This window comes from Eleutherodactylus coqui, chromosome 2, assembly GCF_035609145.1.
Source record: "Eleutherodactylus coqui strain aEleCoq1 chromosome 2, aEleCoq1.hap1, whole genome shotgun sequence".
Lineage (NCBI taxonomy): Eukaryota > Metazoa > Chordata > Amphibia > Anura > Eleutherodactylidae > Eleutherodactylus > Eleutherodactylus coqui.
Genome location: NC_089838.1, coordinates 243,627,103 through 243,654,211, shown reverse-complemented (window position 1 = coordinate 243,654,211; position 27,109 = coordinate 243,627,103). Strand labels below are relative to the sequence as shown.

At 46.0% G+C, this 27,109-nt stretch overlaps 1 protein-coding gene across 5 annotated transcripts; it reads left to right on the top strand.

Annotated features, from left to right (window-relative positions):
* The first annotated feature begins 286 nt into the window (after nucleotides 1–286).
* Nucleotides 287–25,727, top strand: PRC1 (protein regulator of cytokinesis 1). Of its 5 annotated transcripts, XM_066592741.1 has the most exons (15): nucleotides 287–395; nucleotides 10,941–11,073; nucleotides 11,432–11,554; nucleotides 13,561–13,794; nucleotides 13,900–14,070; nucleotides 14,169–14,318; nucleotides 14,929–15,076; nucleotides 15,155–15,291; nucleotides 16,314–16,409; nucleotides 17,264–17,410; nucleotides 17,814–17,924; nucleotides 18,973–19,080; nucleotides 19,917–20,102; nucleotides 21,974–22,014; nucleotides 25,405–25,727. In XM_066592741.1, exons 1-15 carry the CDS (start codon nucleotides 385–387, stop codon nucleotides 25,451–25,453), a joined length of 1,845 nt encoding a protein of 614 aa, XP_066448838.1. In that variant the 5' UTR covers nucleotides 287–384; the 3' UTR covers nucleotides 25,454–25,727. The 5 variants fall into 5 exon arrangements, with proteins under 5 accessions (XP_066448838.1, XP_066448840.1, XP_066448841.1 ...); XM_066592743.1 differs by lacking the exon at nucleotides 18,973–19,080; XM_066592744.1 differs by lacking the exon at nucleotides 21,974–22,014 and having other exon boundaries at nucleotides 19,917–20,025.
* The last annotated feature ends 1,382 nt before the right edge of the window (nucleotides 25,728–27,109 follow it).

The window sequence follows — 27,109 nt, the reverse complement described above, 5'->3', positions numbered from 1 at the left end:
TTCTATTGAAGCCGCCCCCCTCCTCCCCTCACGGAAGACTGGCTCCCGGTCACGTGGTCAGTGTGGGCCGACACGTCGTCAACCCAGTCATACAGGTTTGTATTGACTGACTGCCGAGACTGGGGATTTGAATCTACACCCACCCCGTCACGCATGCGCAGTCGCTTATTCCCCTCACTGAGGCGTGGAGCTTGGTAGCTGTCATTCCAGCCGTTACCGCGGGAACGTGTGACGTCATCGCTCTCCACCAATCACCTTGCAGAGCGCTGCGTTCTTGTGGCAAATTTGAAAAATTAGTGCGGTTGAGGAGTGGAGACGGTTGTATCAGCAGCAGCGGCGGGGAGAGCGTCCTGTCTACCGCAGTGCGTGCAGAGCCGAGCCGCCATGAGGAGAAGGTGAGCGGGGGCCGGCCATTAGTAGCCTTAACCCATTAAGTACCGCGCCGGCAGTGCTCTTGTGTCCGTAGAAGTTGCAGGACGCTGATGACGGCGCTAGTGTGACACCTGCAGCATATGTCAGCAGCAGCTCTCCGGGATGGGTGCCGAGAAGCCAGTGTGCCAGCTGCTGGCAAGGTGACCCTCCCGCCGCTATCTTGTGTGTGGGCTAGATATATGTAAGGGGTTAACCTGCAGCTGATGTAGAACTACAAGGCTCAGCATGGCGTGTGAGGGTCCCACTATGCCCCTCCCCCGAAACCGGCACGGGGTTTCTACGGGGGGGGGGGGGGGGGTGAAGAGGTGATTGTTGTCCTTCATGATGCAGCAGAGCTGGATGTGTGGAGGGTGTAGTGTGCTGCCATCAGCTGCATGTATGGGCAGGTTCTGGCACTGCATGATGCAGCAGAGCTGGATGTGTTGTGTGGAGATGGAGGGTGTAGTGTGGTGCCATGTATGTCTGCAGCCTCATGCAGGGGTGCTATACATAATGTACGGAGCCCTCTGGGGTGTCACGGGGCCTCTAGTCCGGGGTCACTTCAGGGTTTCCACCTCTCTGCTATGTTTTTGGAGAAGAGACACTGAAATGAAACGAATCCGCGGCAGAATGGAGCATGCCGCGTTTTTTCTCCCGCGCGTGAAAAACGCAATTCTTTTAAAATGCCATCCGCAGGTGCAAAATCAGTTTAATGGACCGCGGCTGGCCAATGATTCCCTATGGGCAAAATCCGCAGTTCCATTTAGCTAGTGGACATGAGGCCTAAGGCTGCAGACTGCAAAAACAGAGCAGAGAGACAGAAACCCTTATAGGTAAGTGCTGCCGCAGGTGTGAGAGCGGCCCGGCTCTCGGGGCTCATTCACACGGGTGGGTTCAGTTTCGGCCCATGATCTGCAGTGTTTTCACAGACTGACGGCCTGAATTCCCCCCCCCCCCCCCCCCCATACAAATCAGTAGGGTTTCAGCTCTCTGTGTGATTGTTGTTCTCCGTAAGAGAAACCAAGTAATCTTGTAGATATACCTTTTTAATGGATATCAAAAATACATGATGTTACAGCGAGCTTTCATATATAATTACGTGCCTCTTTGGATTTATTACATTATTGCCTGAAGAAGGAGCCTGTGATGCCTGAAAGCTCGCATTAACATCATGTATTTTTGATATCCATTAAAAGGTCTCATATCTACAAGCTTACTTGGTTTCTCTTGCTGAGAACAATCACATTTTGCTCTACTGGCTAAGGCCTCCTGCACGCGAGTGGAAGTTCTGCGGCGGTATTTCCCGCAGAATTTCCGCCCCTTCCCCGCTGCCATATGATTGCATTAGATAATGCAATGCTATGCAGACAGCCGCAATTTGACTGTGTGAAAACATGCACTTCTTCTGTGCGAGTCTTGCAGAGGCCCGCACAGAAACGTCACCGCTGACGCTACGCCCTGCGCCCGCGCTGGCTGGGCGGCAGCCGGCACATCAGACAGCGGGGAGATGCCGGGAGCGGGTGAGCTGCAGCAGTCACTGCAGGGGCACAGATCGCATCCCGCAGCGAGAATTCTCCCAGCAGGATCTGACCCGGACGTCTGCAGGAGGCCTAACACCGTAACAAACTTTTTTTAGCTCTCCATATCGCATGTGTTAAAAACAAAAAACAAACCGTGTAATACAGAGCGCAGATATGATTATGTGAGGCCTTAGGCTGGCCTCATACAGGCAATAAGATTTGTGCATTGTGAGATGCACAAATATGAACCCCACTCTTTTGAATGCGGTCATACACATGTGGGATGTCTTCCTGCATGGGAAACAAATTGCAGCCCGTTGTCTTCCTGCGGCTCTCAGATCGCAGCCCTGTTTTCAATGGGGTCAGTGACCGCAGTTTAGGCCCCATTGAAAGCAATGGGGAAACGCCGCAATCCTCTGCTGTGGTGGGGATTCCCTTCATCCCCGTAGTGATGCGAGGCTGTCTTCACATGAAAACACCTCGCATACCCGGCCAGTTCACATGGTGGGGAGCGTGTTATGGGGTGGGATTCACGGCATGTTATCGCATTTGCTCGTGTGAAGTTATCATTATTCCTCTGTTTCAGGAAAACTGCTGAATGCCACTAAGTGGGTGTCGTGTCTTGGGGCTCATTCACCACAATGGGTTCATTCACAGCTGTGTATTTTTCACGCAGCTACCAGTCACGAGAAAAGAACCGCAGCATGTCCTATCTTTGTGCGTATCATGCGCCATAATAGCCAACTGAAATCAATGGGGGATGTATCTACACACCATCAATGGGGGATGTATCTACACACCATCAATGGGGGATGTATCTACACACCATCAATGGGGGATGTATCTACACACCATCAATGGGGGATGTATCTACACACCATCAATGGGGGATGTATCTACACACCATCAATGGGGGATGTATCTACACACCATCAATGGGGGATGTATCTACACACCATCAATGGAATTTCATGCAGGCTTTTTTAACGCACATAAATGCGCTGCCGATGAGCAGAAAACCGCCAGGCAATAGATTATTTCAGTCCGTGAATACACAATGCTCCCGTGTGAACGAGCCCTTATACTAATACACAGTGTGCAGCAGGTAGTCAAAGAAGTGATTCGGTCATCTTTCCTCTTGTAGACCTGGAGGGTCTATTTAATCACAGCCTCCACGGGGTTGTCACCCAGCTTTCCCAGGACCCTCAATGCCAAATCGTCTGAGTTATGCAGTAATACAGAGTGATTTATGGCGTCAAAGTAACGGACTTGTTTTCTATATGAACTGACACCCAACAGCCAGAAGGACATTAAAGGGTAGAGCTCTTTAAGTTTGTATTGCACCTTATAGATGTGCAATGTCGGCAGTGTTGGTGACACGGCAGATGTCAGGTCGGTAGTCAAGTTCTGCCCAAACGTGTCCCAGCATATCCTCTGTTACCGATCCCACTGCAGCGAAGATGTGGGGTTTTAGGTCATTTAGTGTCACCAACGGCGCCTGCATCAAACATCTATAAGGTGCAATAAAAACTTGAAGAGTTGTTCTACCTTGTCATGTCATTCTGGCTGTTGGATGACAACACATGTAGGAATAAGTCTCTTTGTACTTTGTCTCATTCCCTTCACAGTAACAAGCAGGCAGTTTGTACTAATCAATGACGGGCGCTAAGGGGTTACCTGGCTTTTCAGAAAAGTAACTAAAAACTGCTAACTAGGACAGAGGTCTGCTGGAGAGTTGTTGTCCTCCAGGAAATACTGGTCCCTTGGGCCGGCCATTAATGTGCTGGTATTCTGCGTCTTGGATAAATATTAACCTGTGAACTATGCAGTATTGAGGCCCCCAGTATGGGTTCATGTACCGGATGTTGGGCCTCAGAATAAAGTCCTATATAACATTACAGGGCTCTCGAAGATTAAAAAAAAAAAATGGCGCAGAAAACAGTTTAAAACGAAGAAAAAAAACGTATTCTCCTGTCAGTCCCTCCAGTTGAGGGCTGCCAGTCTGGACCCTGAAGTTACTGCTGTTTGCATGTGACCGCTGAGCCCTGCGATTGGCTGCAGGGGTGATGTGAGCGGCCTGTGCCCGAGCCTCTGGGCTGTTTGACAGGGGAATTTGTTTTTTAGGGTTTTCTGCCCTTTGCAAACTTTTTTTTATTAGTTTTGGTAAGCCACTTTACTAAGGCCGTAAGGCCGGTGTCACACAAGTGTATGCACATTGGGCATTGCATTTTTACTGTATTGTGTGTATTTGATTGTGCAAACAACGCGGCCACTAATTAGTTCCGTATGTGAACAAACCTATTGAAATCAATGGGTTCTATTTTCTGTATATTGCGCACGCAAATACCCCATGTAACGTGTATATATCTGCTTGAGTGTAAGTCAGCGTGGTTGTGCTGCAGGCGGCTGGGAGCGTCGCTGTGAATTTACCGCAGTGTTCAGTTACTGCTGTGATCCCTTTTCATTCTAAGAAACATGGGGTTCTCTGCCGTTGGACCCCCACGATTGGTGATGTCACATCCTAGTGATATCCCATCACTTACTATGAAATCAAACGCCATAGTGATGGCGGTGGCAACCATCCACTTGATGCATTCACCGCACAGGGAGCCGAATTGAAGGATAGTCCAAACAGTGTTAGTAGGGTGTAAAGAGCTGTGACGGTGTCAGCAGGACCCGGACTCTGTCTCCTCAGATGCTCTTTTCTGACAGTCCAAATCTACTTGGATGTTATGGATTCATTTTCTAGTCAGATTCTCAATGTGTGAGGCTGTTACATGGATCTGACACTGCTTCCAGGAAGATACAAACGCTGTATCCTGTCACTGCTAATGATCACACAGATATAATAGAGGAGATCACAGCTCATGCTCCTGACTATATACATATTTGGGTGAATATAGGAGGTAATCTTCACGTGCCAACATCTCGCTCGGCTGTGTAGGTAGCCGGATGGTGTCTGATAAGTGTTAGATAGGAGGCTGTGTGACAGGCAATTAGGTGAAGGGGCAGGGAATGTAAAAATGTCTTCACTGGAGTGGCCCTTTAGGCTCATGCTTTACAGTAGCTGCTTCTAACCAGGTAAGGCTCATGTAACCTCTGACTGCAGGTCTGGATTTCATTTCACCAATACATCCATCTTCCCTGCATGGTTGGGTGACAACAACCTCACATCACTGCAGGGGGTCACTTCATGTCATTGCATTCAATGGGGTGGCAGTAGCGCCAGCGCAATTAAAAGCAATGTGAGAACATCGCGATCTCCTACCACTGCTGTAACGGCAGGGGATTCCTCCATCCCTGCAGGGAGTCCCTCATCACTGAACACCCTGCAGCTGCTGTCACAGTGATGAGAGGACTCCCCACGGGGGTGAAGGAATCCCCTGCCGCTGCTGTTACAGCAGAGCAGGGGATCGTGATATTCCCCCTTTGTTTTCAATGAGGCCAGTGCTGCTGCTGCCGACCCCATTGAGAACAAGGTTAAACCCCTGGGTGTGACCGCCTTACGTCCCTGCGGGATGTTTTCACACAGCATCGCAGAAATGAACACATCGCAAATGAGAATGAAACCATTGAAATTCATTGGTATCATAATCATGTGTTTTTACTCACTCTTGCAGTGCGAGAAAATCCCCCGGTGGACCTGAGCCCTAAGGCTTCACACCCTGGGTTTCCTGCTATGTGAACGTACCATCAGACTATGTCCTCACGGACGGATTTGCTGCGGAATGTCTGTAGCAAATGTTCCACAGCTGAAAATCTGCATTTAAAAAAAACTGCACCATTTGACAATCTCATCTCCTTTGTTGTGACTGTCACTGCCGCAGATTTTTCGTGTAGTGTCCGCGATGCAGGAACCAAATCGCAGCAAATCCCATCTTTGGGCGCGCCATCGCATCACGTATTGTCTCCAATGGGGCCGGCGGCAGCATCGTGCCGGGTACATGCGGGGCAATGTGAGGTTTCCCAACTGAAAACTGGGAGAAACACTGCGATCCTGACAGCCGTGGCGGAGCATCACTACCCCCCCCCCCCCAAGTGTTGCGAGGCAGTTTTGACATAAAACCACCTCGCATCTAAGTGAATATTTCACATTAACAAGTGACCGTGATTCACGGCCCGATATCGCTCTCCCCTGTGTGAATTAGCCGGACTCAGACTATCGGTCCGAGAGAAGAATCACTGCAGAGTCTGCTCATCTCAGCATTGGACTGAAGTCACATGGGAAGATTGCCTGTGTGAATAAACCCATAATCCATCAAGGGCATCAAAAAACAGAACCTGGGTCAAGCACCTATAAGGGTGCCTCTACATGGGATAACAGCCGCCACACAGCCTATCGCTCCGGTATGTTCACACAAGCAGTAGTTGTTCAGTGACATCCCCTCCATTCACTGTAGGCTGCTTTCACATCTGTGTTGGGGATTCTGTTTTTTTGCTCTGTTTGGGGAGCAGGAAAGGGAATTCCTGAACCGTATCTGACAAAACCAAACAGCGACGAGTGAACCCCATTGACTGTAATAGGGTCTGCCCAGATACCCGGTTTTGGGACGGAAGAAAACAAGTTGCATGCAGGGCTTCTTCCAGTATTTGCAGCCGGATCTGTGCCGGAGCTCCTGGCTGGATCCATGCAGATGTGACACCGGCCTTACATTGTATGACCCCGCTGCGCTCAGCTGTTGTAGGTGGTCATCATCGCCTTATTACCACTGCAGGGAAACGCAGCATTATTTGGGTGCCTACTTATAGAAGTGGGTGTGTCTTACATTCAATGGATGGGGGTCTTTCAGAGCTGAGATGAGGGGGGTTATTGATTGAGGGGCGCCCTTTACTATAGGATACAGCTGATGTGTGACAGCTGACAACACCGTTCAGTGTCATTAGAAGTTACAACGGTGGAATATTCTGGCCAGAAGTGTGATTGTATTTCTGTGGACCACTGAGGCGATGCACAAGGACCCCAGACCTGTAATACCGCCATCCCAGCTTCCCAGGTGTGATGCAGTTCTGGTCGCCCGCACACCCCAGACCTGTAATACCGCCATCCCAGCTTCCCAGGTGTGATGCAGTGCTGGTCGCCCGCACACCCCAGGCCTGTGAGACCGCCATCCCAGCTTCCCAGGTGTGATGCAGTGCTGGTCGCCCGCACACCCCAGGCCTGTGAGACCGCCATCCCAGCTTCCCAGGTGTGATGCAGTGCTGGTCGCCCGCACACCCCAGGCCTGTGAGACCGCCATCCCAGCTTCCCAGGTGTGATGCAGTGCTGGTCGCCCGCACACCCCAGGCCTGTGAGACCGCCATCCCAGCTTCCCAGGTGTGATGCAGTGCTGGTCGCCCGCACACCCCAGGCCTGTGAGACCGCCATCCCAGCTTCCCAGGTGTGATGCAGTGCTGGTCGCCCGCACACCCCAGACCTGTAATACCGCCATCCCAGCTTCCCAGGTGTGATGCAGTGCTGGTCGCCCGCACACCCCAGGTTTGTGTTCTCCTGGCAGTGTGATCTCATCCCGGCCTGCGGGTGGGGCAGCGCGGCCGTTGCATTCCTGTGTCATGCGCTCATGTGCAGCCAGAACAAGACTCTTGTGTCCTTTCATCTTCATCACATCCCCAGCTTGTGGCTTTAGTAGAGGCCATGTGTTACGTTTATCCCTCAACTGAAAATAAATGTAAAATTTTATTTTGCATTTCAGGGATGCAGCAAATGTTCTGCTGTGAAGACCATGAAGTATATCTAATGATGTAGCACTGAGGGCAGATGCAAACTGGGTGTAATGTGTACAAGTTTGGGCATATGTAGCGTTCAGGACTCATTACATGGAGCCCGTAAAACCTTCACAAGCCGGGCTCTGCTCATACCTGCATCACAGCTTATAAGGAAACCCACCCAGTCACATGATGGATACCGACAGCCCCCCTAACCTTCCTGTGTAATGGGGTATGTCCGTGTCAGGCGTCTTCACCTGAAGGATGGTGATGTGAATGTAGCATAATGCCATTATAAAAACGTACTGGCCATGAGAGCTTACAATCTATCTGAAATATTAAAGTGCTTGTCCCAAGTTTCTTAAACGTATTGTCCATCCACAGGATATGGGATTAGTGTCTGGCCGATGGGGGTCTCAGATGGAGGGGCACGTGACCTGACTTGTTGAATAAGGGTACTCTGAACACAGGCTGATGGTTGCCTAAATAATCACTCAGATGAGCAATTATGGACGACTGTCATCCCGTGTAGACGCGGTACCCAACAAGGCAGATGGGCAAGAATCGCACACTTGTCACCCTTTTTTTTTTTTTTTTTTTAGCTTGGCTAAAAACCAAGTGACTGTCAGCCTGGTGAAATGGGCAGTCGTGTATCTGTAAAGGGCTGCCGGCTTACTGTGAATGGTGGCGGCTGGAAGGGAGATCTCCGGCACTTTCCTCCTCCATTCGGTCAGCAATTTTTGCTCTTTTGTGAAAGCACAGGAACGATAATTTGCATAGCTGTCAGGTGCTTAAAGGGGTTGTCCCGCGCCGAAACGGGTTTTTTTTTTTTTTCAATAGCCCCCCTGTTCGGCGCGAGACAAACCCGATGCAGGGGTAAAAAAAAAAAAAAGCGTCCGGTACTTACCCGAATCCCGGCGCTGCTGCGACTTCGTACTTACCTTGCTAAGATGGCCGCCGGGATCTTCACCCTCGGTGGACCGCAGGTCTTCTGTGCGGTCCATTGCCGATTCCAGCCTCCTGATTGGCTGGAATCGTCACACGTGACGGGGCGGAGCTACGAGGAGCCGCTCTCCGGCACGAGCGGCCCCATTCAGAAGAAAGAAGACTGGACTGCGCAAGCGCGTCTAATCGGGAGATTAGATGCTGAAATTAGACGGCACCATGGAGACGGGGACGCTAGCAACGGAGCAGGTAAGTGAATAACTTCTGTATGGCTCATAATTAATGCACAATGTATATTACAAAGTGCATTAATATGGCCATACAGAAGTGCTGAACCCCACTTGCTTTCGCGGGACAACCCCTTTAAGCATCCAACAGTCATGTTGGATAAAACTTATATATCGCTGCATCAATCAAGAAGGATCAATTGTAGAGACAAATACAACCAAATATATCACAAATATATTCTTCATTAAACTCTCCAGACGTATACAAGACCTGTACGAAAATGGCTGTTAACTAGGCTCAATACTAGTGGATAAAGATGATGGATCATCCTGGGTAACCGCATAGTTAAAGGTCAAAACACTGAATTGGATACATAGAAACAAAAATGACTTGGTAGTGACTCACGATTTGTAGATTCAGGTGATGCAGCATAATATGTCCAGAGGAGTCCAGCAGGTCGTTGTTTTTTCTACCTTCTGGATTATTGAAAGGATGGAGGGAAGAAAAACCTATAAATTGGCAAACTGTCCCTGGTAATTCCTTCACTTACACCTGCTTAACTGCAGGGTCGCTGCCCTGAGAAGGGCAACCCCACTCCATGTTGACTGGCCACTGTTATGCACCTATAATAAAAATTAAAAAAAGCCCCTCCAAACCAATTACTATTATTGTATAAATATCCTGATGCATTTCCCCCTTCAGATATCCAACAAGGGGCATCAGGGGATCAAACCATTTAATATAAGGAGATGAACTCCTCCCCCACATGCAATAATGGCATCCAGATATCGGACGTTTGACATGTGACTGCTGAGGCCAATCACAGGCTATATAAGGTTACTGCTGCAGCAGCCAGGGAGAACAGAGTGGTTGTAGAAATATGCGTGATATGTGTATATGTCCGCAGGAAGGAGAAATCTCATGCAGAGTCTTGCAGGCTTTTTTTTCCTCACATAAATGCGTAGTAATCACTGTATATATGTGCCAAAGAAGCTGAAATACACAGGAGATACAACTCTATGCACAAGGGTGACACTGTGCTTGGAAGAAAGCAGACATGTTTTTTAACCCTTGACAACCCCTTTAAAGTGTTTAAGTTTATTCAGGGAATGAATATTTTTATACACTCATGCAGAAATCCCACCGTGCGGCCCAATGTCACCTGCCGGATTGGATTCTGCATGCGGGAGCCCGCCGCAGAGTCTACCATGCTCAGGGCTGAGGACACTGCGGTTACCTGTCTGGGTCTTCTATTTACGGGTCTATGGAAGCGTCAGGGGCGCGTATGCGCAGTCCTTTTTTTTTTTTTTTTTTTTTTTTTTTTTTTTTTACTTCTGTCTTGACTTCAATCGAAGTCGTCTGTGTGGGATCCACACTGAAATGGAGCATGCTGTGATATCTTCCCCTCCCTGTCCTGTACCACGCATGGACCACATACGGGGCTGTAGACTCAAAAAGCCAAACCTCCAACTCATCATATGACTTGTGTTTAAGGATAAATTCACTGTATTAAAATGGGAACATACGGCTTTTCACCATTATGATCAAATAATCAAGTTTCATCCTACATGCCACATCCCAGTTAGAAAAGTTTTGGAATGTCCTATAAATATCTTTGAAAGGAAATATGCAAGCGGTGAAATAATGATTTATATTTAATTTTATATCTATATATCTGTATGTGTGTATGTATATATGTCATGTCCGTTTTTTTTTTTTTTTTTTTTTTTAAACCAGAGTTGTTGGGGTTTTTTTTTTTTTTTTTTTTTTTTTTTGTGACTCCGACTCCATCTCTGGTCATATGTGACTCTTTAACTACACTGCTGCTTTATGGTTTCAGGAGCAAATGTTAAAAGTAAAACCTTACTTTGCTTTTCCCACAGAAGTACAACTATGGGGCATTAATGAGGGGGAGGGGTGGGAACAAAAATTAGCGAACAATCGGGAATTATGATGGACCCCATCTCCTTCAGCCGCACGTAACACTGGCCCCAGCCACACGTTTTAGAATTCAGCCTAGCCGATTGTCACTGTCGCGCTGCCCTCCCTCACTGACTATGAGCAGCGTTTTGTTTGGGTTTTTTTTGACTGATGTCCTAATAAAATTTCCATCTTGTCACTTGTGTGTTTCAGCGAGGCGATTGCTGCAGAGTCTGTAGCGTGCCTAAATTCTGCATTAACTCGTCTTCGAGATATCTGGGAAGAAATTGGAATACCAGAAGACCAGAGATTGCAAAGGACAGATGCCGTCAAGAGACATGTAAATGTAAGTACTGCTCCGCTGTATTAAGAGGGAAACCTTGTGGGTAAGGCTACAGTCACACAGGCGAGAAACTCCACCCGATATCGCGCTCGCAAACATGCATTTTTTTACAACAATGCGAGGCACTTTTTAAAATTCACTTCTGTGAAATTGCGATCCTCGGCACCCTGCACGCCTGTCAGAGGATTGAAGTGTTTCCCATTGAAATCAATGGGAAAAATGGCATGCACATCACACTCATGCGAGTGCCATGCAGTGACTTTTAAGGTCCCATTGAAAGCAATGGGCGAGAAGATGGGTGCGCTGTGGATTTTTTTTTCTGGTTTAAAAGTTGTTTTAAAGTGTTACTTCTATGTAACAGATTCTATTGACACGAATGATTGAGGAAGAAGAAAGCTTGAAAGATCGTCTTCTAAAGAGTATTGATGTCTGCCGCCAAGAACTGCTTACTCTTTGTGAAGAGCTGCAGCTTCCGCCATTCGATGTGAGTACATAATGTGTATATTATATGGCTTTGACTTCTATTATTTGGCTACTTCTGTCTTTTCCAGTTTTGTGCCTGAAATAACAGATTAATGGTAACAGTACTGTGGATCTGTGACCTCTCATGTCGCATGCACAGCAGTGCCTTAAAGTGGTCTTCAGGACAAAAACTATTAATGACTTACACTTTCGATGATCCATCTTAAGTAGATCGGGGACCCGTCGCACAGGATTCCTGGCGATCGCTTGATTGCTCAGCCCACTGTCACTACAGCGGGTCGGACATACATTATAGTGGATGGAGCAGAAGTTGTTTAGCTGACTTCACTATTACACTTCCATAGCCAACATGGAGGTGGAAGTGCCAGAAGTGTAATGGCCACTTCAGCTCCTATTAGTTTCAATGGGAGTGAAGCCAGCTAAACTGCTTCCGCACATGTCCCACTTGCTGCAGTGACACTGGGCTAGGTAATCCCTGGGGATCCTGTGCATTGAGTCCCCAATGATTGAATATTGATGACTTATCCTGAGGATGGGTCATCAATAGTTTTTGCCTGTAAAACCCCTTAAATACATAATTGGGTGGAATCGGACAACTCTCATTAGTATTTATCAAGTAATTGTTGTGCAGCCAATTTCTTTATGTAAAACAATGGTGTGCAAACTTTAATAATGTACACGTGAAGCATGGAGTTGTACGCAGCCCCCATATACCACCTCCTCCTCCTGCAGCCATGTGGCCATCTCCGCTATGGTCCTGTAGCTGTACACTGCTCCACTTCCCAGCCGGCGTCCTGCACACACGATATTGGTCCTGGCCACAGAGGATGAGGCTAAGAACAATTTCACAATTCTGCCAAAAGTCAGTAAAATTTAGTCAATTGCCACCTTGCTGGGGAACAATTCTAATTGCCCAGTCCTAAGCAGACGTTATCTGTACTACACTCCTTGGTACAGTCTCTCCCTATTTTGTGACCGTCTTTGGCCTATCTCATCCATTGCCACTTTCTTCAGTACTTTCTGAGCAGTCTTCTCTTGGAGGCATAGTTATGAGATAACCGTCAGCTGAAGCATATTTACCCTAGCTTAAGTGTTTGGGGCGGACCAAATGATATCTCTCTCCAGGATATCAGAATTTGCAACTGCTAAACAATACAGCTGGACAACTTGATAAGCAGTGTGCTTCTTTATCCCTATGGCAGAGATTGAGAGCATTCTCCGAGTAACCATGTGATCCACAGAAATCGGGGACAAGGTTTTTTTTTTTGTTTGTTTGTTTTTAACCCATATATTTTAAAGCGGTTAGGACACAAAAACCACTTATCACCAATCTACAGGATAAATGATAAATGTATTATCACTGGGGCTCTGACCACTGTGATGCCCACTGAGGACAGGGTCCTAAGTCCACCATTTGAATGGAGCAGTGCACATGCATAACTTCTAACCCTCCAGTGTATGGAACTGACAGCTGAGTTCAGCACTTCATTCAAACAGACTGTATGAAGGTCCCATTCTCATGATTGGTGGTCTCAATGGCTGGGTCCCCAGCAATCATACGTTTATTAAGGTCCATTTACAAACGACAATTATTGCACAAAATGAGCGATAATAGTTCAGAGTGATGCGGCAACATCGCTCGCTTGTCATTCACGGTTGTTTTAAGCTGTCTTTTCAGTCAGCTTAAAAAGTCGCGGTAGAACTCGCTGGCTTGTCGTCCTGTGTAAAAGCTCAGCGCTTCCCATAGGAGAGCGAAGCGCTAAGTCAGAAGCCCATGGGCCGCTGGCAGGACTTTCAGTTTGAATGCTCTGTATGAGCTCTGACGACCTTAGCCGTGACATCAGCGCTCGTGCAGTAAAAAGGCCCTTACTATAGGAAATCAATGATTATCGTGAACCAGCCCATTTAAATGCAGCAGCCTGAGGGAAGTTTCACAAGTTAACCATTTAATGTGCTTACAAGCAGACTTGTGAGTTAGTGTTAAGTGCTTGGTTCTCTGTTTTTCAGGAAGATGATGATAGCACGATCTTGCAGCTGGAGAAGGACCTGCGTACGCGGGTAGAAGTCATGTTGAAACAGAAGAAGGAAAGAATGCAGGAGCTCAAATTGTTAAAACAGCGAGACCAGGACCTGTGTGACATCCTGTGCACACCTCCCTATTACGTTGATGGCCACCGTGTCCCAAGTCTGGATGAGCTAGATCAATTTAGGAGGCATTTGACTGCCCTCTCTGCAGAAAAGGTGCGTTCAGATATTTTCTAACACCATGTACATCTCTCCAGTGTTGGTCTTGCATGCTCTGGAGTGTTGTGGTCTTACAGTTCTTTTACCTTCCTGACCCCATAGGACCTTCGGGAAGCAGAATTTGTGAAAACCAAGAAACGGATTATTCTCTGCATGCAAGAACTGGACCGCTTGCCTGACACAAGTTTTGAGAGGGATGTGGTGTGTGAAGAAGAGGAGGCCTTCTGTCTGTCAAAAGAAAATCTTGAAGCTTTACATCAGCTTCTTTTTCAGGTCAGGGCCTAAATTAACTTTTTCTTCCCCCCGCCCCCCCATCTTCATATTTCTTCCAGTTACAATTTCGTGGCATCTTTACAATGTTTTGTTTGCAGTTAGAAGAACAGATCAGACAAAATAAGTCATTGTGTGAAGAACTGCGGACCAAAATTGTTGAGCTATGGGAGAGACTACAGGTACCTGCAGAGGAGAGGGAGGCTTTTGCAGTTAATATGACTGGATCAAAAGGAAAAACCATAAAGGCGGTAAGAATTATTCTCTGAAAACCTTATTTGATTGTCTTCATCTAGACAGATATGGTGTGTGTGTGTCCCAGCATTCAGTAACTTCTGGTTTTCCCTGATAATAAGACCTATCCTAGTTTTCGGGGAAGGCTTGAAATAAAAGCCCTCCCCAAAATAAGCCCTAGCTAATCTACAGTGGGGGAAAAAAAATCAATACTCGCCTGGTCCGCGGCGTCACGATGCCTTGTGATGGTCTTCAGCAGCGCTGCGGTAAGCTGTAAGGTCCTCCGCGCTGACATATCAGTTTCTTTCTAGTGACAGGACTTTGAATACCCCACTTCCAGGAAAGTGAGTGCTGTGATTGGATTGAGTGCCAGCCAATCGCAGCCAGCACTCGGATCATTCACACCTATTTAGTGAATGGCTGACATTGGCCCTACAAAAAGCTGGCAGCGATTACGCAGTATGTGTGAAGCGCGCCAAATAGTATCTGATCTTCCTATATGGAAGGTACTTGTATACAGAAGCCACATAATCCAGGCAAGCTAAGGATTGGAAACGCATCTTAACTCTACACAAAGGTTTCCTTCCCACCTAGATCTAAAATGTAAATGGCTTGTTTGCTTTGCAGTTACAAGATGAAGTGGACCGTCTCCAGGAACTGAAGCTGCAGAATATTAAAAGTGTTATTGAGGTCATCAGGACGGAGCTGTCAACCTACTGGGATAAATGTTTTTATGGCAATGAGCAGAGACAAGCCTTTGCTCCTTTTTATGATGGTGAGATTATTTTATTTTCCTCGACCATGATAGATATTCCAATAGCTCTGTTACATTCTGCATATTTTCTCTTCTTAGAGGACTACAGTGAAGATCTATTAAGCCTTCATGATGCTGAAATCGACCGCATCAAGCAATATTATGAGGCACACAAAGAGATGTTTGAAGGTGTTCAGAAATGGGAAGAAAATTGGCGACTTTTCCTGGAGTTTGATGTAAGTCAAGTGTTTGTGGGATGTGACCTTTTTAACAGCGCTGTCTGTTTGCCGGACAGGCCTATCGGCTGTTTGCCGGACAGGCCTATCGGCTGTTTGCCGGACAGGCCTATCGGCTGTTTGCCGGACAGGCCTATCGGCTGTTTGCCGGACAGGCCTATCGGCTGTTTGCCGGACAGGCCTATCGGCTGTTTGCCGGACAGGCCTATCGGCTGTTTGCCGGACAGGCCTATCGGCTGTTTGCCGGACAGGCCTATCGGCTGTTTGCCGGACAGGCCTATCGGCTGTTTGCCGGACAGGCCTATCGGCTGTTTGCCGGACAGGCCTATCGGCTGTTTGCCGGACAGGCCTATCGGCTGTTTGCCGGACAGGCCTATCGGCTGTTTGCCGGACAGGCCTATCGGCTGTTTGCCGGACAGGCCTATCGGCTGTTTGCCGGACAGGCCTATCGGCTGTTTGCCGGACAGGCCTATCGGCTGTTTGCCGGACAGGCCTATCGGCTGTTTGCCGGACAGGCCTATCGGCTGTTTGCCGGACAGGCCTATCGGCTGTTTGCCGGACAGGCCTATCGGCTGTTTGCCGGACAGGCCTATCGGCTGTTTGCCGGACAGGCCTATCGGCTGTTTGCCGGACAGGCCTATCGGCTGTTTGCCGGACAGGCCTATCGGCTGTGCTGCACTTCTCAATGTTTATATTTGAATTTGCTATCATGGCCTCCCCTGTGCTCCCCCGTATCTGTTCTCTGTCACTGCTCTGTCATGTTTTATCATACTTTATAAAGTGTTACTGGGATAGTGTCATGGAAGGCAAGTTACTTACTGCAGTCTGTACTGGATGATAATTGGGTTGGGTCTGAGTATTTCTACCGTAGTACTACAGCAGTAGTGGCCTTTGCATTTCATACTTGAGATTGTGTTTTAGGGTGGGGGGTTGTTTTGTGTGATCTACTTTTAGGTCATTAGATACTGTGGGTATAAAGTTATTATATTACACATCTGAGTTTTGGATTTGTTTTTACTTAGAAAAAGGCAACAGACCCCAACAGGTTCACAAATCGGGGAGGAAACCTGTTAAAAGAAGAAAAACAGAGGGCAAAGTTACAGAAAATGCTTCCAAAGGTGAGTGAACTTACCTGTCTTATATTTTTCCATTCAAGACCAACTTTTTCTAAATTAAACTTATATGCAAACCTTTTTCTTTATGGGTCTCTCCACTGGTTGTAGTCCATGCCAAGATGTTTAAGAATGATCTCCATTAATTTTAACGCCTGTCTTCTGAGCTCAGGCTAACATGAACCCATTAGGGATGCAGCCCTTTTTTTTTTTTAATGTTTTATTTTCCTGCCCGCTTTCAAAAATCATAACTTTTATCTATCGACAGCCATCTGATGGCTTGGTTTTTTTGCAGGATTACTTGTATTTTTGAAGGGTACCATATAATGTATTGAAAAATTTTAAAAAATATCTAAAAAGGATTAAATGGGGGTGATGGGTGGGGGGTGGGGGGGATCAATTTTGCCATGGGGCAGTCTTGTTTTTACAGTGTACACCTTGCAGCGATTTGCCTGGTTAATGCTTGTGATCAGAGTTCTCTCCAATCACGGCTGTAGCAAGTTGTGTCAGAGAGCTGGCACCCACTGTGTATGGAGCAGGCTGGGCTCCCGCACCCACTCCGTACAAATACTGCTGCCGTAGGGCACTCGTGCGTCCCTTAGAGTTGTGGGGTTAAAATAGACACACAAGGAGTCGGTACTCTGAAAGGACTATGCAGCATATATTCGCTTCTGTCTATACTGCTTCTCCCCATCTTCAGCTGTGTGGCCTCATGAGTGCGTCTCCCCTTGCAGTTGTAGGAGCTCTGGTGTGACCAAACCTCATCCAAGACACAATTGTGTAATAAGTTCCAGTGTGAGCGCCTCTTACTGGATGTATTATTTACAAAGTAATACTTTTATTACATGGTTGCCTTTTAGCTGGAGGAAGAGCTGAGAGTTCGAATTGCAGCGTGGGAAGAAGAACAAGGGCAGGAGTTCCTAATGAATGGGCAGAAATTCATGGACTATGTCGGAGAGCAATGGAATCAGTTGTCTCTAGACAAAGAGAGAGAAAAGCAAGAGAGGGTAAGACTATAGAATATAAACTCTAAAACTGTGCAGATTCATTAAGAGTGAGCTGACAGACTTCAGTTATGCTTCATGTCAGTTTCTGGTGTACACTTCAGTATAACTGATGGGCCATGGCTTCCGCACTCCTTACCGCTAATCCTGTGTGTTTTTTTTAAGTGTGACGCTGGCCTAAAAATAAGCCATTCTTTTTTGTGCATCGTAGAGGTGTGCAAAACGTTGGCTGTTTTTTGCCCAAACTCAGGCACGTGTGCTTAAAGCATGCATATTTACTATATTGCGGTCTCTGGTATGTGGCTTCTCTATAGTCGTGTAGTATTCAGCATACTAGCTACCATGATGTACTGACAATATTTGATTTAAGTTCATGTATTTAACCATGTGTTTCATTTTGATGCAGTTAATGAAAAAGTCTCGGCAGTTAGAAGAGGAAATGTATTATGGAAGTGCTCCAAAAACCCCAAATAAGCGACGAGTGCTCCGGCCAACCACACCGGGTAAAATGCGCAAGGTCTGTTTTACACACTTCTATATGTGTGACACTGCGGCTAGGTTTTCATATCTGCCCTCAGTTTATAATAAATCATTAAATCCACAGTGTAACTCACTGAACGGTACAGTATCTAGTGAATCCTCTCACCTGTTTATCTAGACTACGTCTTACAACTGATTTTTTTTCAGATCCCTTTGGTCCTGTTAATATTGACCTTCTCTTTGAGAGGATCATTCCTTTTTAATAAGACCTGGTTTACAGCATTTTCCTAGCTTGTGTTTATGACCAGACTTCACTTAGCGATGAAGTGTCCTAATAATAGAAGTAAATTCCCAGTCGTTGCCCTACAAGGCTGTCAGAATACAATCTGCCTTTTATGGCAGTCTTAAGTCTCAGTGATGATGCCATTAAAGAGCCTACGTCTGCTTATGGGCTGGCGTGGGGGCAAAGGGGGTTTGACTTGTAATGTGTTGCCCGGCTCTGTGAACAGATTGTTTCTGATTTCTGTCACTTGTAAATCTCATTATTTCTTGAAATCTATGGAAGTTCAGCTAAAGTTTAGCAGCATGCCACTTTCCGTGTGCTGCAGAGTAGGTATTGGTATGATTATTCTCTGTGAGGCTATTTTTTTGCAATTCTGCACACACTGGCATTGCATGTGTGTTTTTTTTTTTTTTTTGTGTAACCCCTTACGGTTTAAGGCTAAGGCCCTCCTTTCCCCCCCCCCCCCCCTCCCCCATTCACCCCTGCGTTGCTTATCAGAGCTGTAAGAAACAGCTGTCAGCCGCGATGTATTAAGAGAGATTGCCATGCACTCTCTCGTCATACATATCCCGATGCTGCAGGATGTAACTGTACGTCCTGTAGCATTTAAGGGGTTAAAGGCCATTGTTCCAGCAGTGAAGTGTTCAAGAGTAGATGCTACCTAAAGCAGCGTTCACGTTTCTCACTGAATGCGCTATTGTCTTGCATCAGCTTCACCAGCCTATTCTATAAAGTAACCAGTAACGCTGCGATGCATGTGCGTTTATTCCTTGCACTAACTTACCTGCTTTTTCCCCCTCAGCTTAACGGCACATCCACTTTCAGTTCTACCAACACCACGATACGTTCTGCATTCGGTGGAACAATGTGTCACTCTCCTGTCTCACGTCCCCCTCTTAGTGGTGGCAAGGTCAGTTAATATCATAGATTTACTGTATTTTTTGTGTCCAATTGTATTCATCTTTCAACCTGAGCCGTCTAACTGCATGTTTGATTTTCAGTGAGCTTTTATTGGATTTTAACAGTATTTTTAAAAGCATGCTGCTTGTTCCAGGTGAATTTTCAGAATAAATGGTCTTGTGTATACATATTTATGAACAAATATTTTGAAATGGAGAATAAGTGACAATGAATGTGCTTGGTTAATGGGGTTGTCCAGTTGTAAATAATGGTAGGTCATCAGTAGTAAATTAGTGGGACCCAGGACCCCTACTGATCAGCTGTTCTCTGTGCTGATGCACTTCTACACTGAACTGATTTCTGGAGGAAGCAAACTGCTCCGTTCCCACAGCAGTGGCCAGGCTTGGTATTGCAGGTCAAGTTTTCATTTATTTCAATGGCTACTGCATTGGGAACAAAGCTGTCTGTTTGTTTGTTTGTTTGTTTGTTTCTTGCAGAAATAAGCTCAGTGCATGTGTACAGCTGATCAGTGGCAAGAAAAAGTCCCACTAACCTATTACTGATGGCCTATCCTGAGGATTGACCATTAATAATTTACAACTGGGCAACCCCTTTAAAGCCCTTAGGGAATAAGTCTAGAAGCTCCATTTCCTAGATCCAGTGATCAGCAAACCTTTTTAGATTAATTTGCACATAGTAGAATTTAAGGTGGGGGATTCAATTGTGTATGTTGTAAGATAAAGACTCTGAAAATGGGGGGGAATAAGCACGTCTTTCTTAACTTATTCTTACTTAATACCATTTTATTTACAATTTAAATTAAACCTATTAATGCTTCCTTTTCAGCCTGGACTACCTATCCGAACTCCAACCAGAACTTTCAAGACTCCTCAAGCTAGGACACTGGAAAAGAATAAAGAGAACATGTCGCAGATAAATGGAACCGCCGTGAGCGGTGGGTGCCACCTCACAAACCATGTCCAGCGTAACTTCAGCGTTAACTCTGTTGCCAGCACCTATTCTGAGTTTGCGGTAATTCACATTTTCTTAGATGCCACACACAACACCAGCAGCACACAGTCAGGACGGGGGTGGTCTTAAAAAGTAGAAGAAACGTTTAGTTTTAACCAACTACAGTATATAATGAAGTGCAGTGTTGTGATTCCCTAGCCAGTTTGTGGGCTCCTCACTCTTCAGTATCTATAATAAAGGAAGAAGCATAGGTTTTCAAAATGTCAGTCTGATGTGCAACAATAAGGGATTTAAGGTAGGGACAGCCGCTGATTTCAACATTCTGGGGCTTATTTACTCACTGTCCAGTAGACTTAAAATGTGCCAGTCTCATCACCACGGCTCTGTTGAATGATTGTTGAATTTTTAAGACTGTCTAGTCTAACTTTTAGACCACTTCTCAGTTGGCTTAATTTACAACAAAAATTGCACGATTTTTTTGATGCATGCTGTCGCATTTAATCCACAACCCCTTTTCTACAAAGGACCTCTTCTTTTGGCGGGCACAGCGTGAAATTGTTCCAAAGTATCTAAAAGGCATAGTACATGTGAATTAAAGAATGTTTGCCAGTTTTCTGGTGGAATTTGCACCAGAAAACGATCACCTTATCAATAGTAGATAAAGCCCTCCGTCCCTTGTCTGCTGTGTAGTTCTTTACACTCGGACAATCTGTCAGGTTGAACATTGTCCAAACTGTAGACGTGTTATAGATCAGGAGGAGCTGAGCAGATTGATATATAACTTTGTGGGAAAAGAGTCAGTGTAAATAGTTTTATTTTATTTTTCCTTTTATACATTCAACTCCCTGCTCATTCTGGGCTTAGAGGTCCAGTGGGCGGTCCTATCAGTGATTGCTGGCTATCTGTGTTGGACTGGGCTGTCAATCACTCATAAGACTGCCCATTGCACCTCTGAGTCCAGAACGAGCAAACAGTTGAGTGTATAAAATACAAGTTCTGCTGAATTCTCTCCATAAAACTATATATCCATCTGCTCGGCTCCTCCTGCTCTATAACTGCTGCCTGCGATTTGGACAGCCGGTTCACTTTAGGCTTGAGAAATGGAGATGTAGGTTCTGGAGTTGTACTGATCTTTAAAAGTAAATCAATCCTTTTTATAACCGGTTCTATTGGGCCATAATGCTCTAGTAGAGCTGACTTGGCAAACTTGGCAAGTTACCATAAAAAATAAAACCTTTTTGCTCTTGCTTATGTTCATCCTTATACAGGCAGAAGCAAACTGAGCATTTTCTTGTCCTAATGACGTATTTTAATAATACAGCTTTGAGCAGTTTTTAAACCAATATGTCATCATGGGAACTCTGTAGTAAATGTTGCAAAAACTGCCCCACTTCACCATGAGCAATGACTCGTTATATCACAGTACAAGTGTAATGCACCCAGTGATATCACAGTACAGCAATAGTGCACACAAGACATGTCACCATGCACTCTGTGACATCGTATAGGAATAATTCAAAGACCAGTCCTGCAGAGAAGGGATAAACATGGTACTCTATAAAATTCCATTTTCCCTGCCCCCTTCCACCATATATAGTCGTTATTACATGCACTTGATGCCTGGCTGAAAATGAGCCCCATAGCAGCTGCTATCCTAATAGCTCTGCCCATGCAATCTGCAGAGTTCTGTGAAGCCGTCTCACAATATTACTAATGTTAGTAGTCTTTGAATGTAAACCTAGTTCAAAAGGGACCATAGGCTGGTACAGATATCTGTGGAAGGGGGTGGCATATAGGGAGTCACAGACCTGCACTTTCACATCAGGTTAAAAATGGGAGAAAAATTAACCTTACACAGAATACACACTGCAGATTCCCCCAAAACTGTCTTGTCTAATCTCTACATGTTTTTACCCATATTGTGTTTATAGAGGGACTCCGCACACACTGACTCCACATTCATATGTTCCAGGTCTGTATCCACCACATCACACATACCTGGTGCATGCATATGGGATTTATCTGTTTGCTGCTTCCCCTGTAGTCTAATTTAACCTCTCTAACCCTATGGATGCTCACAGTGGTGGAAGGGTGACGGGTAAAGTGGGATATTAATGACCACCATCTTTAACTCCTCACATAAAGCAGCATCCCACCCATCTGTGGAGTGTGTTATACATAAACCTTGTCACCCCACTGCACTTGCCATTATATTACATGTAACGTACAATATTACAGAACATTCTGTGTTATAGACGAAGACGAGTACCTGACTGTGTTGCGATTTTTTTTAATTTATTTATTTTTTAACATCTTGTTTGCTGTTCTTTGTGTATTGTCACTGGTAACATGACTTACTGTGTTATTGTGTATCAATGTTCTGTCTTTTTTTTTTTTTTCTCTGCTTGCTTTCTTCATTGTTCACAACGTAAGCAAAACGCTGCTTGATCCTTAACCGTGTGGCACTTAACCCTCTCAGTCTATTACATCTGCTTATTTAAACCTTTTGCCACATATTTACAGTATCTTGCTGGCCTAGACCTTTCTTTGGATGCACACCTTTTTTAACAGGTACCCTAATTGACTGATTAACATAAATATCCGAGGAGCCTATGGCCAAGTACACTGCAGAAAATCCTTATATAGCGCCAGCATGTTCTGCAGTGCTTTACAGATCAGAGGAGGGTCTATATACAGACATGACATACAGTATAAAACTAATTGCCAAATTGAACAATTGGAGTGAGGGCCCCGCACACAAGAGCTTACAATCTATGAGGAAATGGGGTGACACATGAGGAACAAGTGCTTGTTCTCTACAATGGCTATTTTATATAACTGGGGTAGTATATGTAAAGCTGTGTGATCAGGTTTGGACAGTGTAAAAATGAGATAAATGTATAAGAGTTAAAATATCTTTTACAGGGGACTAATATAGGGAACATAAGCCCCGATAGTCATTTAGAGAAAGGAGGCTGAGTGGATAAAGGCCTCTTCCGGCCGCTTGCCTCCATTCACTGCAAACAGTCGGTCATAGAAGAACTGCTTGTTTGCACAGCCCAATAGTTGCTTAGTTGTTAAGTGAGCTGAAAACCAAGCAATGCTGACCATGACAGATTTTTCGCTTGGCGTCCCTGTCAACAGCTACATGCGCTCGGGACGACTACCCTCGAATCCGCTGTTTCCCGCAATTAAGGTACCTTTTTGATTAGGGATGTGATATGCTTCCCTAAAGAGTTGTGGTTTTAGCTTATGCTTAAAACATTTGGTATTGGGGATTAACCTGATTATCCGAGCTAGTGCATTTCAGAGAATGGAAATCTTGCAGACGGGAGTGTAAGGTTTGAAGTACAGGAAATTATCCTTAAGCAATAATCCAAATGTGTATATTATTGTAATCGTTAATACTAGAATAAAGTTTTCTACATAAATGCAGCAGTAGAATGAAGGCCGTAATTTAGAAACGGCACCAGAACAAAGCTCGGTCCATACATGCGGCACCAGAACAAAGCTCGGTCCATACATGCGGCACCAGAACAAAGCTCGGTCCATACATGCGGCACCAGAACAAAGCTCGGTCCATACATGCGGCACCAGAACAAAGCTCGGTCCATACATGCGGCACCAGAACAAAGCTCGGTCCATACATGCGGCACCAGAACAAAGCTCGGTCCATACATGCGGCACCAGAACAAAGCTCGGTCCATACATGCGGCACCAGAACAAAGCTCGGTCCATACATGCGGCACCAGAACAAAGCTCGGTCCATACATGCGGCACCAGAACAAAGCTCGGTCCATACATGCGGCACCAGAACAAAGCTCGGTCCATACATGCGGCACCAGAACAAAGCTCGGTCCATACATGCGGCACCAGAACAAAGCTCGGTCCATACATGCGGCACCAGAACAAAGCTCGGTCCATACATGCGGCACCAGAACAAAGCTCGGTCCATACATGCGGCACCAGAACAAAGCTCGGTCCATACATGCGGCACCAGAACAAAGCTCGGTCCATACATGCGGCACCAGAACAAAGCTCGGTCCATACATGCGGCACCAGAACAACGCTCGGTCCATACATGCGGCACCAGAACAAAGCTCGGTCCATACATGCGGCACCAGAACAAAGCTCGGTCCATACATGCGGCACCAGAACAAAGCTCGGTCCATACATGCGGCACCAGAACAAAGCTCGGTCCATACATGCGGCACCAGAACAAAGCTCGGTCCATACATGCGGCACCAGAACAAAGCTCGGTCCATACATGCGGCACCAGAACAAAGCTCGGTCCATACATGCGGCACCAGAACAAAGCTCGGTCCATACATGCGGCACCAGAACAAAGCTCGGTCCATACATGCGGCACCAGAACAAAGCTCAGTAAAAGAGTAAATTGTAAGGTCAAGTTAGCCTCTGCTATAGCAGGTTGTACCATGTGAAACTATAACTCTGTATGACCTGAACAATTGTAAGTAAATGCTGGGAGATTGGCAGGAGTTTGCCAATGGCATCCCTGCTGATTTTGAACAATCTGTTGTGCTCAGGTGTGCGCCGTGGCCTCTACTCAGGCCTGTGACGTCAGGCTCGTCAGTTACATGGCCTAATAGCAACTCCGATCCCATTTAAGTGAATGGAATTGGGCTGCTTTAGCAGGCGTAGCAGCTGTTAAATGTATGACGCTATGCCTGGTATGCAGTGAAACGGTCATGGTATTCAACTGAGGCCACTTCAGACAGCTGATCAGCGGGGACACCCATCAATATAGTATTCATGGCCTATCCAGAGGATAGGTCATCAATGTCTTATTGCTGGGAAACTCCTTTAAACATTTGTATAGTTTTATAGCTGAATTTGCGTGCTCCTTCCCCCTAAAGGGGTTGTCTGCCCTCTTTTTTTCTATTGATGGCCTAGTTAGGGATCCGCCACTTGGGACCGCCATCCATCAGCTGTCCAGTGCAGTGAGCTAGATCTTATCAAGGGACGGGGGAGGAAGTGTCAACATCACTCCCATTCCAATCTATGGGAGAGTTTTGCTGCTCCTCTACTTCTTGCTCCTCTTCTGGACAGACTTTGCGACTAGGAGATAAGCAGGAAGTTGGACGAGCAGCACGGCTCTCCCATCAATTGCAATAAGAGTGAAGGCGGTGTCTGTACTTCCTGTGCCGACAGCTGATTACCTGTATTCGGCCACTTCACTGGACCGGACGATGGACATATGGGGTCTCAAGTGACAGAACCCCATCCATCAACTACTGATAAGCTATCCACCGGATAGGTCATCACTGGAAAAGAGGGCAGACAACCCCTTTAACTATTTCTCCAGTAGTAATTTTATTTTTTTTCCTTTTTTTTTTGACAGCGAGAACTTTCAAAAGCTACAAGACCTAGCTCTAACCCTCGAGTTCTGAACTCTACATTAACGCATATGTAATATGCTGTCCAGAAAGAAGACCGAAGCGGACTAAACGCCATGTACACTTTGCATCGTTGGTCGCTGGGAGTGGCCACAATGTAGACTGTGGTGGTCTCTGCAGATGAAGAGCGCTTTCCCAGGACTCTGCTTAGGAGGAACCTGTGCAAACGTCCATGCTAAACTTTGCACTGTAGATTCATCTCTTAGCTTCTATTAATAAATGGCTTCTAATCCTTCGGCGATCTCGGAGGAGACGGATGTAATTCCAACTGCTCGTTAGAAATTCTGTATGCTGAAAAAATGTACTTTGTACTGTATGATAAGAGCGTAACTCCTTATATTGAGCTTCACTGTCACGACAAGGTTTAATATATTTGTGTGTGTATATACGGTTCTTAGTTCTGCGATTACCTTGAACATTTTGCACATTTTTTTTTCTTTTTTTCAGTGTCACTACAGAGGTTTCACAAAATAGCTTTATTTTCAAGTGCTTATTGAGGCATCTTGTGGAAATGGAGTTTTTATAGACTTTAACACTACTTATGTACCCCGCCTTTTCAACGTCCCCCTATTGTATCTTGACAGAGGAAGTTCAGAAGTGACAAAGTCATACGAAGTTGTCTGAGCAGTACAGAGCGATGACTGGTGCCAGTGCTTCACACTCCGCATGTAAATGTCATCAAAAAGCAATGACCAGGATGATTTAATTCAATTTACATCAATATTTTGAAGAGAATCGCCCCAGGTTGCTAGTACAGGCACAGTCCAGTGTCTGCGAGTGCATCACGTTCCACGAGATCTGTCTGAATGCTGGAATACCCTGTGCCACTCGTATGCAGATGCCCCGGCAACTTGATTTCACGCCAAGAATAATCGGTATAACTGGACTGTGTCAGTAAGGACTCAGCAGTATAGAAGAGCCGTAATGGAGGCCGGTCATTGTAGAAGCTTCTTTTTAAATTATGATTTTAACTTTGCAGTTACTTCTGCTTTTTAACCTCTTAAGACCTCTTTAGGGAGAACTCCTGTCAAAGCCTATCACATGAAATGATATCTGATCTGCAGGAAGTGAGGTAGGAAAATATTCTGTACAACTTGTCACTTATTAACCTAGGTTTCTGCTCGTTGTGGGCTTAGGAGTCCAGTGGGCGGTCCGGCTTAGCGATTGATAACTGTGTGTTGTGCATGCGATGACGGGGAATGTTAGGACCGCTTACTGGACTGCTATCAGCAATTGATAAGATCAAAATGAGCAGAAATTTAGGTCCATAATTGAGAAGCTCTACAGAACCGCTTCCCACAAAGCTTCTATATAATTATTAGAGATGAGCGAGTATACTCGCTAAAGGCAATTGCTCGAGCAAGCATTGCCCTTAGCGAGTACCTGCCTGCTCGAGACAAAAGGTTCGGGTGCCGGCGGCGGGCAGGGAGCTGCGGGGGGGAGCGGGGAGGAACTGAGAGATCTCTCTCCCCCCGCTCCCCCCTGCTGACTGCAGCTACTCACCGCTCCCCCGCGCCGGCACCCGAACCTTCAGTCTCGAGCGGGCAGGTACTCGCTAAAGGCAATGCTCGCTCGAGCAATTGCCTTTAGCGAGTATACTCCCTCATCTCTAATAATTATATATATTGCACTCAGATCCTCCTGCTCTAA